At 45.8% G+C, this 13,108-nt stretch overlaps 1 protein-coding gene across 3 annotated transcripts in view; it reads right to left on the reverse strand.

The window, feature by feature from the left end:
* Positions 1–13,108, reverse strand: part of ripor3 (RIPOR family member 3) — a 79,809-nt gene that overhangs the window by 27,713 nt on the left and 38,988 nt on the right. For all 3 annotated transcript variants that reach the window (XM_014131631.3, XM_014131628.3, XM_014131629.3), the window contains exons 3-10: positions 3,718–3,870; positions 3,391–3,469; positions 2,755–2,778; positions 2,113–2,166; positions 1,581–1,730; positions 774–837; positions 626–669; positions 302–427 (exon numbers count right to left, since the gene is read on the reverse strand). In XM_014131631.3, the coding sequence (XP_013987106.1) occupies positions 302–427; positions 626–669; positions 774–837; positions 1,581–1,730; positions 2,113–2,166; positions 2,755–2,778; positions 3,391–3,469; positions 3,718–3,870 (694 nt within the window). The remainder of the gene's footprint in view (positions 1–301; positions 428–625; positions 670–773; positions 838–1,580; positions 1,731–2,112; positions 2,167–2,754; positions 2,779–3,390; positions 3,470–3,717; positions 3,871–13,108) is intronic.

Raw genomic sequence — 13,108 nt, forward strand, 5'->3', positions numbered from 1 at the left:
AATGAAGCTTCCACAGGGAAAATCAACTGCTTTCAACTGCTTCTAAATCTCAAATGTCACCTTATTACCTCTGTAGTAGTGCGCTATGTGACCATACGTTGCTCCAGTCAAAAGTTATACACTATGTATGAGTTAGACTGTCATTTGAGATGCAGCTCAGTCTAAATCTTTAGGGGCCAGTTTCCTAGACACAGATTAAAACTATTAAGAGCCAGTTTCAATACAGATTCTCAATTGAGCAAGTTTTTCAGTCCAGGACTAGATTTAATCTGTGTCTGGGAAGCCGCCCCCAAAAGCTCACCTTTATTTCAAAGTTCTCGTGGATGTGAGCGAGGAAGATCATCTCCTCCACATCCCATGACTGCCTATCATCCGTCTGGATTTTTCCACGGATCTTCCACCTCTGCCTCCCCAGACGGATCACAACCTGGATGGAAAAAAGCATACATATTTGAGACCGTGTCCCATATTGTTCCCTATTCCCTATAAAGCTCACTACTTTTGACCAAGGTCCTTAGAGCTTTAGGGGATATGGTGCCATTTCGGCCACCGCCTGAGTCTTTTACCTCAGTTGTGGTTCCTCAGAGCGTTTTTCACTGGGATATGTTTTGATAGAGGCACTCACCTCGTATTGGTCGCCTGGGCATAGTCGAGCGAAGCCGATCAATCCTGTTGGAATATATTTTTCAGACAAAGTTGAAGCTTGCCATTGAGGTGTGCCATTTTTTGTATTCCATTTCACTAGAATGATGAAGGTTGAACATATGTTTTACCTTTCATTTTGATGTGAAGCTCTCCCAAGAGAATCTCCAACTCCCCCTCCATGACACACATATCCTGAAAATATGTGTAGGTTATGATCAGCAGTGGATTGCTACTGTACTTCATTTTCACAATTTATTTATTGATCTAACTGGACCTATAGAGTTGTCTGCATGATCAGAGACTTATAATGTCTTGGTAACACTTTACACAAAGGTTAACTTTATAAAGTATTTATAGGTAGTTTGTACATTGTTTATTGTTAGTTTATAATCTATCTATGAACTAATCAACCTGTTTATAAACTACTTAAAAATCCTTTAAAGTATACTTGAATATGTCTAATAGATCTTATAGTGAAATGCTGTGTGTGAGAACCCATGACAAGAGAAGACAAATGGCAGATTCAAAGTCCATCTGTGAACCATACCTCCACACTATGTCAGTGGTAAATGGGGTTACGCTAGCTCACGTGTGACCCATACCTTCCCTCTGGAAATGGTACATAGAATTATGGTGTGTATTAGAATCCATGAAATATGAAGCGTAATGGGCCTTCAGGTGCCCATCAGTGACCTGTGACTCCAGACTCAGCGGTTGGCTGCTAAGCGTATTACATGCAAATTAACTCATGAAACAGGAAGATGAACAATCTTTTGGTTGTTTGTTTATGTCCCATATCCACCCATATGTTATAAACATGGCAACCGAAGGACACGTTTGACCAGAGGATCTGTGTATACAGTATGTGAGATAACCCATGAAATTGTTGAGGTAAATTAAGTTGTGTGGCACCCGACTGCGTGTGCCTGCAATACCTCCAGGCTGTGGCGGTAGTTACGGTTGAGTTCCTGCAGGCTCTCTCTGGAAGCCCGTGAAGAGGGCGATAGAGCGAAGGCTTTCTTCATGTTCACCGCACCCTGACACAGACGCCACTGGATACAGTAAGTCTCGTACAGCTCTTCCACCTGGAAATGTAAATATAAACAGGCAACCATTTTGTCCTCCCTCTGGTTATTTATGAGGCTGTTGCTCCCACATGGTGTTATTCTTCCTGATGCATCGATGCACATTGGCTGGTGGGAAAATCCCTCAGTGTTTGACTGTGGTGGAAACAGAATTGACACTACATAGACCTACATAGAGGTCATAGAAGTGTGGCCTGTGTGGTCTAGCGGTTTGTGCTGCTGATCCTGGTATGCATGTATACCAGAGACAGCATGGGTTCGAAACTAAACCACTGCCCCTCTGACTCATAGATGTCATACATTTCCTGTCATCTCTTCAGTATCATGTCTGTTAAATAAAAACACCAGCAATATGCATTAGGAAAGTTATGGAAGTTGTTACCTTGCTGATTTGGAACTCCAGTCTTCTTATGTATCTCTCCAATGCTCGGATCTCCTGACATCGCAAAATCACATTTTGGTACATTTTATGAAAACAATTTTTAAATGTAATTTTACATTTTTTGTCTTCTTTTTTTATACCCCTTTTTCATGGTATCCAATTGGTAGTTACAGTCATGTCTCATCGCTGCAACTCCCATATGGACTCGGGAGAGGCGAAGGTTGAGAGCTGTGCGTCCTCCGAAACACAACCCAACCAAGCCGCACTGCTTCTTGACACAATGCCCGCTTAACCCAGAAGCCAGCCACACCAATGTGTCGGAAGAAACACTGTACACCTGACGACCATGTCAGTGTGCATGCACCCGGCCTGCCACAGGAATCGCTAGAGCGCGATGGGACAAGGACATCCCTGCCGACCAAACCCTCCCCTGACCCGGACGACGCTGGGCCAATTGTGCACTGCCCCATGGGTCTCCCAGTCACGGCCGGCTTCAACAGAGCCTGGACTCGAACCAGGATTTCTAGTGGCACAGCTAGCATTGCAATGCCTTGGACCACTGCGCCACTCGGGAGGCCCCATGACAATTAATTTTGACCATTTGAAAAATAATAAGAGAGCAGGCAAAAAACGGTATCTCACCTTCTCCAAATCATACAGAAAAGCCTGAAAACAGAGGAATGTCTAGGTTTATTTCTGAGAGATCTATATATTTTACGAACTCGATACAAAAGCTATGTCTTAAAAGTTGTTTCTTTATTCCTCACATTCTCTTTCCTAGCCTCTTTCTCAAACAGTTTTGAAGGAAGAGATCCTAGATAAGGAACCTCAGATATTCTACTCCAATGTGTTTTGAGGAGACGAGAAGAGTGGATGTGAGAGATTGAGAAAAGACTGTTGAGAAAGAGCCTAAATTGCTCATTGTGACTGGACTGTGGAGGCTTTCTTTTCCATGTGTTTACTGCAGTTCCACTCATTACACTCTTAGAAAAGAAGGTTATATCTGGAACCATAAAGGACTCTTCAATTGTCCCCGTAGGAGAACCCTCTGAAAATAACTATTTTTGGTTATAAGTGGAATCCTTTCATTAATACAAGGTTCTACGTGGAATCGTTTGTCCACTAAAAGGTTGTAAGTAGAACCGTTTTCACCACCAAAGGGTTATACCTGGAACCTATGGTGACAAACAAATCAACTTTTTTTTATCTAGGAGTGTAATGCGATGAGCCCATACTTCCCATTTTCCCATCCAACAACCTCAACTACTATATACTCACCAGTCTGGAGTTCCTCTTGGTGTCTCTTTGCTGGGAGGACAGGAAGTCCATCTCCGTCTGATGGCCATCTAGATACTCCCTGCCAACAAAGCTCAATATCAGCCACCAAGCACTGTGCGTGATGCTGATTGGTGCAGTGCAGTACATGAGACTTCTGAATTAACAGCAAGTTGCCCTGATGCACAGATCTAAGATCAGCTTATGTTTCCCCAAGTGTACCCCCCTACCAATTAAAGGGGAAAACATAAAACCTTAGATCGGCGACTAGGGGCAACTTCACTCTTGTCTACTCCATTGGATATTCATATGATTGGAGTTGCTACTTACTTGAGGCCTTTCCGTAAGGCCTGGAATATCCGGTCCACCTGCTCAGGTTGCTGTCCCCAGATACTGGCTCCCATCCGACTGGGAGAGGGATGCACCCTGGTAGATTTCCCCGACAGGGCCTTGGATCGAAAAGAGTTCTGTAAAGGGGAGACCCTGTATAGAGGAGAGGATGAAGAAGGCAAGCATTTACACACAGTGATGATTGCGTCTCAAATGGCACCCTATTCCCTATATAATGCATTACTTTCGACCAGAGTCCTACGAACCCTGGTTAAAAGTACTGCACCATATAGGGCACTCCAATCCTCGAGTACCCCCAACAGCACACCTTTTTGTTGTAGCCCTGGACAAACTCACCTGATTCAACGCAATCAACATATTAATCGCCAGAGTTGGGGAGTACTGAACTACATGTACAGGTAACTGTCAAAATAAAGGAAACACTTGAGTAAATGAGGGATACAAAGTATATTGAAAGCAGTTGCTTCCACACAGGTGTGATTCCTGAGCAATTCCTAAGAAATTAACATCCCATCATGCTCTGGGTCATGTATAAAAATCAAATCAAATTGTATTGGTCACATACACATGGTTAGCAGATGTTAATGCGAGTGTAGCAAAATGTTTGTGCCTCGATTTCCGACAGTGCAGTAATATCTAACAAGTAATATAACAATTCCACAACAACTACCTTATACACACAAATATATGGATGAGCGATGGCCGAGCGACATAGGCAAGATGCAATAGATGGTATAAAATACAGTATATACAGTTGAAGTCAGAAGGTAACATACACCTTATCCAAATACATTTAAACTCAGTTTTTCACAATTCCTGACAATTAAACCTAGTAAAAATTCCCTGTCTTAGGTTAGTTAGGATCACCACTTTATTTGAAGAATGTGAAATGTCAGAATAATAGTAGAGAGAATGATTTATTTCAGCATTTATATCTTTCATCACATTCCCAGTGGGTCAGAAGTTTACATACACTCAATTAGTATTTGGTAGCATTGCCTTTAAATTGTGACAACTTGGGTCAAACGTTTCGGGTAGCCTTCCACAAGCTTCCCACAATAAGTTGGGTGAATTTTGGAGCATTCCTCCTGACAGAGCTGGTGTAACTGAGTCAGGTTTGTAGGCCTCCTTGCTCGCGCGCACTTTTTCAGTTCTGCCCAGAGATTTTATATGGGATTGAGGTCAGGACTTTGTGATGGCCACTCCAATACCTTGACTTTGTTGTCCTTAAACCATTTTGCCACAACTTTGGAAGTATGCTTGTGGTCGTTGTCCATTTGGAAAACCCATTTGCAACCAAGCTTTAACTTCCTGACTGATGTCTTGAGATGTTGCTTCAATATATCTACATCATTTTCCTCCCTCATGATGCCATCTATTTTGTGAAGTGCACCAGTCTCTCCTGCAGCAAAGCACCCCCACAACATGATGCTGCCACCCCCGTGCTTCACGGTTGGGATGGTGTTCTTCGGCTTGCAAGCCTCCCCCTTTTTCCTCCAAACATAACAATGGTCATTATGGCCACAAACAGTTCTATTTTTGTTTCATCAGACCAGAGGACATTTCTCCAAAAAGTATGATCTTTGTCCCCATGTGCAGTTGTAAACCGTAGTCTGGCTTTTTGTATGCCGGTTTTGGAGCAGTGACTTCTTCCTTGCTGAGCGGCCTTTCAGGTTATGTCGATATAGGACTCATTTTACTGTGGATATAGATACTTTTGTACCTGTTTCCTCCAGCATCTTCACAAGGTCCTTTGCTGTTGTTCTGGGATTAATTTGCACTTTTCGCACCAAAGTACGTTCATCTCCAGGAGACAGAAAAGGTCTCCTTCCTGAGCGGTATGACAGCTGTGTGGTCCCATGGTGTTTATGCTTGTGTACTATGTACTATTGTTTGTACAGATGAATGTGGTACCTTCAGGTGTTTGGAAATTGCTCCCAAGGATGAGCCAGACTTGTGGAGGTCTACAATTATTTTCATGAGGTCTTGGCTGATTTCTTTAGATTTTCCTATGATGTCAAGCAAATAGACACTGAGTTTGAAGGTAGGCCTTGAAATACATCCACAGGTACACCTCCAATTGATTCTAATGATGTCAATTAGCCTATTATATAATTTTCTGGAATTTTCCAAGCTGTTTAAAGGCACAGTCAACTTAGTGTATGTAAACTTCTGACCCACTGAATACAGTGAATTATAAGTGAAATAATCTGTCTGTAAACAATTGTTGGAAAAATTACTTGTGTCATGCACAAAGTAGATGTCCTAACCGACTTGCCAAAACTATAGTTTGAGTTTTAATGACTCTAACCTAAGTGTATGTAAACCTCCGACTTCAACTGTACATATGATATGAACAATGTAATATATGTAAACATTATTAAAGTGGCATTATTTAAAGTGACTAGTGATCCATTTATTAAAGTGGCCAATGATTTGAGTCTGTACGTAGGCAGCAGCCTCTCTCTGTTAGTGATGGCTGTTTAACAGTCTGATGGCCTTGAGATAGAAGCTGTTTTTCAGTCTGTCGGTCCCAGCTTTGATGCACATGTACTGACCTCGCCTTCTGGATGGTAGTGGGGTGAACAGGCAGTGGCTCGGGTGGTTGTTGTCCTTGATGATCTTTTTGGCCTTCCTGTGACATCGGGTGCTGTAGGTGTCCTGGAGGGCAGGTAGTTTGCCCCAGTGAGGCGTTGTGCAGACCACACCACCCTCTGGCGAGCCTTGCGGTTGAGGGCAGTGCAGTTGCTGTACCAGGCAGTGATACAGCCAACAGGATGCTCTCAATTGTGCATCTGTAAAAGTTTGTGTGGGTTTAAGGTGACAAACCACATTTCTTCAGCCTCCTGAGGTTGAATAGGCGCTGTTGCACCTTCTTCATCACACTGTCTGTGTGGGTGGACCATTTCAGTTTGCCGTGATATGTACGCCGTGGAACTTAAAACTTTCCACCTTCTCCAGTACTGCCCGGTCGATGTGGATAGGGGGTGCTCCCTCTGCTGTTTCCTGAAGTCCACGATAATCTCCTTTGTTTTGTTGACGTTGAGTGAGAGGTTGTTTTCCTGACACCACACTCCGAGTGCCCTCACCTCCTCCCTGTAGGCTGTCTCGTTGTTATTGGTAATCAAGCCCACTACTGTTGTGTCGTCTGCAAACTTGAAGATTGTGTTGGAGGCGTGCATGGCCACGCAATCATGGGTGAACAGGGAGAACAGGAGGGGGCTGAGTACGCACCCTTGTGGGGCCCCAGTGTTGAGGACCAGTGAAGTAGAAATGTTGTTTCCTTCCTTCACCACCTGGAGACGGACGGTCAGAAAGTCCAGGACCCAATTGCACAGGGTGGGGTTGAGACCCAGGGCCTCAAGCTTAATGATGAGCTTGGAGGGTACTATGGTGTTGAATGCTGAGCTGTAGTCAATGAACAGCATTCTTACATAGGTATTCCTCTTGTCCAGATGAGATAGGGCAGTGTGCAGTGTGATAGCGATTGCATCGTCTGTGGACCTGTTGGGGTGGTATGCAAACTGAAGTGGGTATAGGGTGGCAGGTAAGGGGGAGGTAATATGATCCTTGACTAGTCTCTCCAAGCTCTTCATGATGACAGAAGTGAGTGCTACGGGGCGATAGTAATTTAGTTCAGTTATCTTTGCCTTCTTGAGTACAGGAACAATGGTGGCCATATTGAAGCATGTAGGGACAGCAGACTGGGATAGGGAGCAATTGAATATGTCCGTAAACACACCAGCCAGCTGGTCTGCTGATGCTCTGAGGACACGGCTAGGGATGCCGTCTGGGCCAGCAGCGTTGCGAGGGTTAACACATTTAAATGTCTTACTCACGTCGGCCACGGAGGAAAGGGGGGGACCCGCAGTCCTTGGTAGCGAGCCGCGTCGGTGGCACTGTATTATCCTCAAAGCGGGAAAAGAAGGTGTTTAGTTTGTCTGGAAGCAAGACGTCGGTGTCCGTGATATGACTGGTTTTCTTTTGTAGTCCCTAATTGCCTGTAGACCCTGTCACATATGTCTCGTGTCTGAGCCATTGAATTGCGACTCCACTTTGTCCCTATACCGACATTTCGCTTGTTTGATTGCCTTGCGAATATTCAGCCATATTCCCAGGGTAGGTTATATTCCTTGGTTGAATGCAGTGGTTCGCGCTTTCAGTTTTGCGTGAATGCCTCCATCTATCCACAGTTTCTGGTTAGGGTAGGTTTTAATAGTCACAGTGGGTACAAACTCTCCAATGCACTTCCTTATAAACTCACTCACCGAGTCAGCGTATACATTGAGGTTATTCTCTGAGGCTTCCCGGAACATTTCCCAGTCCGCGTGATCAAAACAGTCTTGAAAGGTGGATTTCGATTGGTCATACCAGCATTGAATGGTTCTAGTCATGGTTACATCCTGTTTGAGCTTCTGCCTGTAGGACGGTTGGAGAAAAATGGAGTCGTGGTCGGATTTGCAAAAGGGAGGGCGGGGGAGGGCCTTGTATGCATCGTGGAAGTTATGGTAGTAGTGGTCCAGTGTATTGCCCGCGGGAGTGCTACAGTCAATGTGCTAATCGAATTTAGGTAGCCTTGTTCTAAATTAGCTTTGTTCAATTCCCCAGCTATAATAAATGCAGCCTCAGGATATATGGTTTCATGTTTCCATGAAACAGAGAATGTTACAATCTCTGATGTCTCTCTGGAAGGCAACCCTTGCCCTAATTTTGTCCACCTTGTTGTGTAGAGACTGGACATTGGAGCGTAATATACTCGGAAGCGGTGGGTGGTGTGCATGCTTTCAAAGTCTGACCAGGAGGCTACTCCGTTTACCTCTCCTGCAGCGACGTTGTTTGGGTCGGCCTCTGGGATTTGATCCAATGTCCTGGTGGTGGTCCAAACAAAGGATCCGCTTCGGGAAAGTCATATTCCTTGTCGCAATGTTGATAAGTTGACTTCACTCTTATATTCAATTGTTCTTCCCGGCTGTATGTAATAACACTTAAGATTTTCTGGGCTAACAATGTAAGAAATAATACATTAAAAAAAATACTGCATAGTTTGCTAAGGACTCGAAGCGAGGTGACCATCTCTGTCAGTGCCAACAACATCTCTATGGCCCCATAGAATGACAATGCCCCCATCCACAAGGTACGAGTGGTCACTGAATGGTTTGATTAGCATGAAAACGATATAAACCACATGATGTGGCCGTCTCAGTGCCTGAGACAGCGTTTTTTACAACCATCATCAAAACACCAAATGATGGAATTTCTCATGGAAATGTTGCATCCCTCCAATAGAGTTCCAGACACTTGTAGAATCTATGTCAAAGCGCATTGAAGTTGTTCTGGCTCGCCCTATTAAGACACTTTGGGGCCAAGTTGGTTGTAATTTCAGTTTGATCCACCTGAAAAGACAGAACAAATACTTCTGACTTCAACTGTATACATATTTTTGTTTTAAGTCATCCCAAGTGGATGGGGTTGGTGGGGGGGGGGACATATACCTATAACTCCTTTTTATATATTGTTTTACTATCCTTCAAATATGCATGTTGCATAAGATACCTTGGATGGCTGAGTTGGTTCCCTCCAGAATCCCTTTCCCTATGTGTAAACTTGACTATGTTCACCCTGGATAGAGCTCTACTTAGGTTCAGTTTAACATGGTAGAATTTTGCTCTAGTCTAGGAGAGGTAGATGCTGCCTTCCGACAGGGGGAAGGCCAGCATAGGTTTTCTTCTGGGTATTTTGTTGTTTTTAACTGTTTTTTATTTTCTTTATATTTTATTACTCTGACCTTTCAGATTGTACTAACATTAATTTCTGATTACTATGACTATGCCTAATTCACATACTCTAGGCTCCACATGCATTATCAGCTGGAACATGAAATTAATTAACCAGGTGGTCAAGCATAGCCGAGTGTATGCTCATCTTACATTTACATTTACATTTAAGTCATTTAGCAGACGCTCTTATCCAGAGCGACTTACAAATTGGTGCATTCACCTTATGATATCCAGTGGAACAACCACTTTACAATAGTGCATCTAAATCTTTTAAGGGGGGGGGGGGGTTAGAAGGATTACTTTATCCTATCCTAGGTATTCCTTAAAGAGGTGGGGTTTCAGGTGTCTCCGGAAGGTGGTGATTGACTCCGCTGTCCTGGCGTCGTGAGGGAGCTTGTTCCACCATTGGGGTGCCAGAGCAGCGAACAGTTTTGACTCGGGCGCCGATGAGAGTTTCCTGGACCGTGGTGTCGTTACTCAGTTGGGCCTGGACACTGTTCACTCGATTCACCCCTCGATGTCAACGCTCTCCATGGGCAGCTGTCTGGGAGTGTCTGGGAGAGTCTGCGACAGTGTCTGGGAGAGGACTGTCCCTGTCATCCTGCATCTCTCTGGAAACCACCAGGAAAGGATCCGTTTCCATGTAATCGACTGTCCTCACTCTCCCCTGGTTCTTGGCCATCCATAGTTAAAGCTGCACAACCCTCAGATCGACTGGACAGCCGGAAGGGTAACCACTTGGAGTTAATTTTGTCACTCTAATTGTTTACATTCTGCCGTTGCTCCTGCCTTGTCTGTGCCCCAGTCCATTCCAGAACCTCCGGATGTGTCAACAGTTGCTCCTGAGTATCACAATCTAGCTCCTGTGTTTAGCAAGCACAACGCCCTGTCGCTGCCGCCTCATCGGCCGTACGACTGCCTCATTGACCTCCTGCCTGGAGCTCCTCTTCCCAGTAGCCGGTCGTATAACCTCTTTCGCCCCGAGCACAAGGCTATGGAGAGGTACATCCATGATTCCCTGGCTGCAGGACTTATCAGGCCTTCATACTCTCCGGTGGATGCTGGTTTTTTCTTTGTAAATAAGAAGGATGCGTCACTGAGGCCGTGCATAGACTTCCATGGGCTGAATAATATCACAGCGAAAAACAAGTTGTCCCTTGCCACTCATCAGTTCATTTTTTGCATCCCTCCATGGTGCCATGGTGTTCACCAAACTCGACCTCCAGAATGCCTACCACCAGAATGCCTACCACCAGAGAGGGGGTCGAGTGGAAAACTGCGTTTAACACACCACTTGGTCAGTTTGAGTATTTGTTCATGCCTTTTGGTCTTACTAACGCTCCTGCTGCTTTCCAGAACCTAGTCAATGATGTGCTGAGGGATGTGATTGGACGCTTCATTTTTGTCTATTTGGATGACATTCATATTTTTTCTAAGGACCCTGGGGCTCACCAGCAATACGTTCACCAAGTTCTCCAATGGCTGTGGGTGTCAGGCGTGTGCGTACTTGTGGTGAAGTCAGGTGCAGGAGAGCAGAGAATTGTGAACAGGCGCACACTTTATTTTGGCAGGAGAAAGATTACAGACGGACGCAGCTGCGTCAAAAACCTCCAGCCAACAAGGCAAAGTGTAAAGCGCGCAAAAACTGTCACAAAACATAAATGTTTAACAATACAAACAAGCTTCGTGAAATAACACAGAAATAACAAATGCCAGCCTGGCACGTTACAAAACACGTAACACACAAACAATCTCACACAAAGACATGAGGCGGAAAAGAGGAATAAATATGTGTAGTGTGATTGGGGAATGAAAACCAGGTGTGGAGGGAACAAGACAAAACAAATGGGTACATGAAAAATGGAGCGGCGATGGCTAGAAAGCCGGTGACGTCGACCGCGGAACGCCGCCCGAACTAGGAAAGGAGCCGACTTCGGCGGAATTCGTGACAGTGGGAGAATAAGCTTTTTGTCAAAGCTGAGAAATGTGAGTTTCATGCTTCCTCTGTGTTTTTCCTGGGTTATATTATTACACAGGGGGAGTTACGTATGGACCCCGCCAAGGTCATGGTAGTCACAGAGTGGCCTGCGTCCTCTAACCTGAAGCAGCTACAGCGTTTCCTGGGGTTTGCCAATTTTTACAGACGTTTCATCTGCAACTATAGCCGTCTGGCAGCACCTCTCACCACTCTCATCTCCACCTCCACTCTGTTCCACTGGATCCCTGAGGCAGAGGCAGCGTTCCTGGAACTCAAGCGCCACTTCACTTCCGCGCCGCTCCGGTCCTCTCTCAGCCGGACCCAGAACTCCAGTTCCTCGTGGAGGTGGACTTCTCCGACACCGGGATAGATGCTGTTCTGTCTCAACGTTCTCCCTCTGATTAGAAGCTCCAACCACGTGCATTCTTTTCCGTAAACTCTCACCTGCAGAGAACAATTTTGATGTCGGTAACCGGGAACTCCTGGCAGTTAGGCTGGCTCTTGAGGAGTAGTGTCACTGGCTGGAGGGCTCTGTACTCCCCTTCATTGTGTGGACATACCACAAAAACCTGTCCTACATCCAGACCGCCAAACGTCTGAACTCCCGACAAGCCAGGTGGGCCTTGTTCTTCGGTAGATTCAATTTCACACTCATCGCCCCGGTTCTAGGAACACCAAGCCTGACGCCCTCTCCCACCAGTTCACTGCCGACAACACTGGTTCCCAGCCAGATTCCATTGTGCCATCCACCTGCATGTTGCCACCAACCTGTTGCCACCAGCCTGACCGGTCCTAGAAATGCTGTTTGTTCCTGATTCTGTTCGCTCTGATGTTCTTCAGTGGGCCCATTCTACCCACCTCACCTGTCACCCTGGTATAAACCGGACCCTCGCCTTCCTGCATCACCACTTTTGGTGGCCCACTATGGAGAGAGATGCCTGGGAGTTTGTCTCAACCTGCTCGGTCTGTGCCCGGAATAAAACCACCACTAAACCCACTTCCGGTCTGCTTCACCCTCTTCCCATACCCAGTCGCCACTGGTCACACATAGCTCTAGACTTCCTCACTGGCCTTCCCCCATCTAATGGTAACTCAGTCATCCTCACCGTTATTGACAGATTTTCCAAAGCGGCTCACTTCATTCCCCTTTCCAAGCTCCTATCTTCCAGGGAAACTGAGGACCTGATGGTATCCCATGTGTTTCGTCTGCAAGGCATTCCCTCTGACATCGTTTCCGACAGGGGACCCCAGTTGACATCCCAGGTATGGAGATCCTTCTGTTCAGCTCTTGGTATCAATGTCAGTCTTTCTTCTGGATATCATCCCCAGATCAACGGCCAGACCGAACGGGGCAACCAGGAGATGGAGACTGCCCTACGCTGCGTGACTTCTGCTAACCCTTTCTCCTGGGGTGCTCAGCTACCCTGGGTTGAATATGCCCACAACACCCTCACCAACGCCTCGTCAGGTATGTCACCTTTCAAGTGTGCTCTGGGTTACTAACCCCCCTTGTTCCCCGCCCAAGAGGTTGAGGTTGCGGTTCCCTCTGCCCTTGACCAAATGCGCCGTTGTCATCGCACCTGGAGGAAGGCCCGGGCTGTTCTTCTCCGTGCCT

The sequence above is a fragment of the Salmo salar genome, chromosome 12, assembly GCF_965601325.2.
Source record: "Salmo salar chromosome 12, fSalSal1, whole genome shotgun sequence".
NCBI lineage: Eukaryota > Metazoa > Chordata > Actinopteri > Salmoniformes > Salmonidae > Salmo > Salmo salar.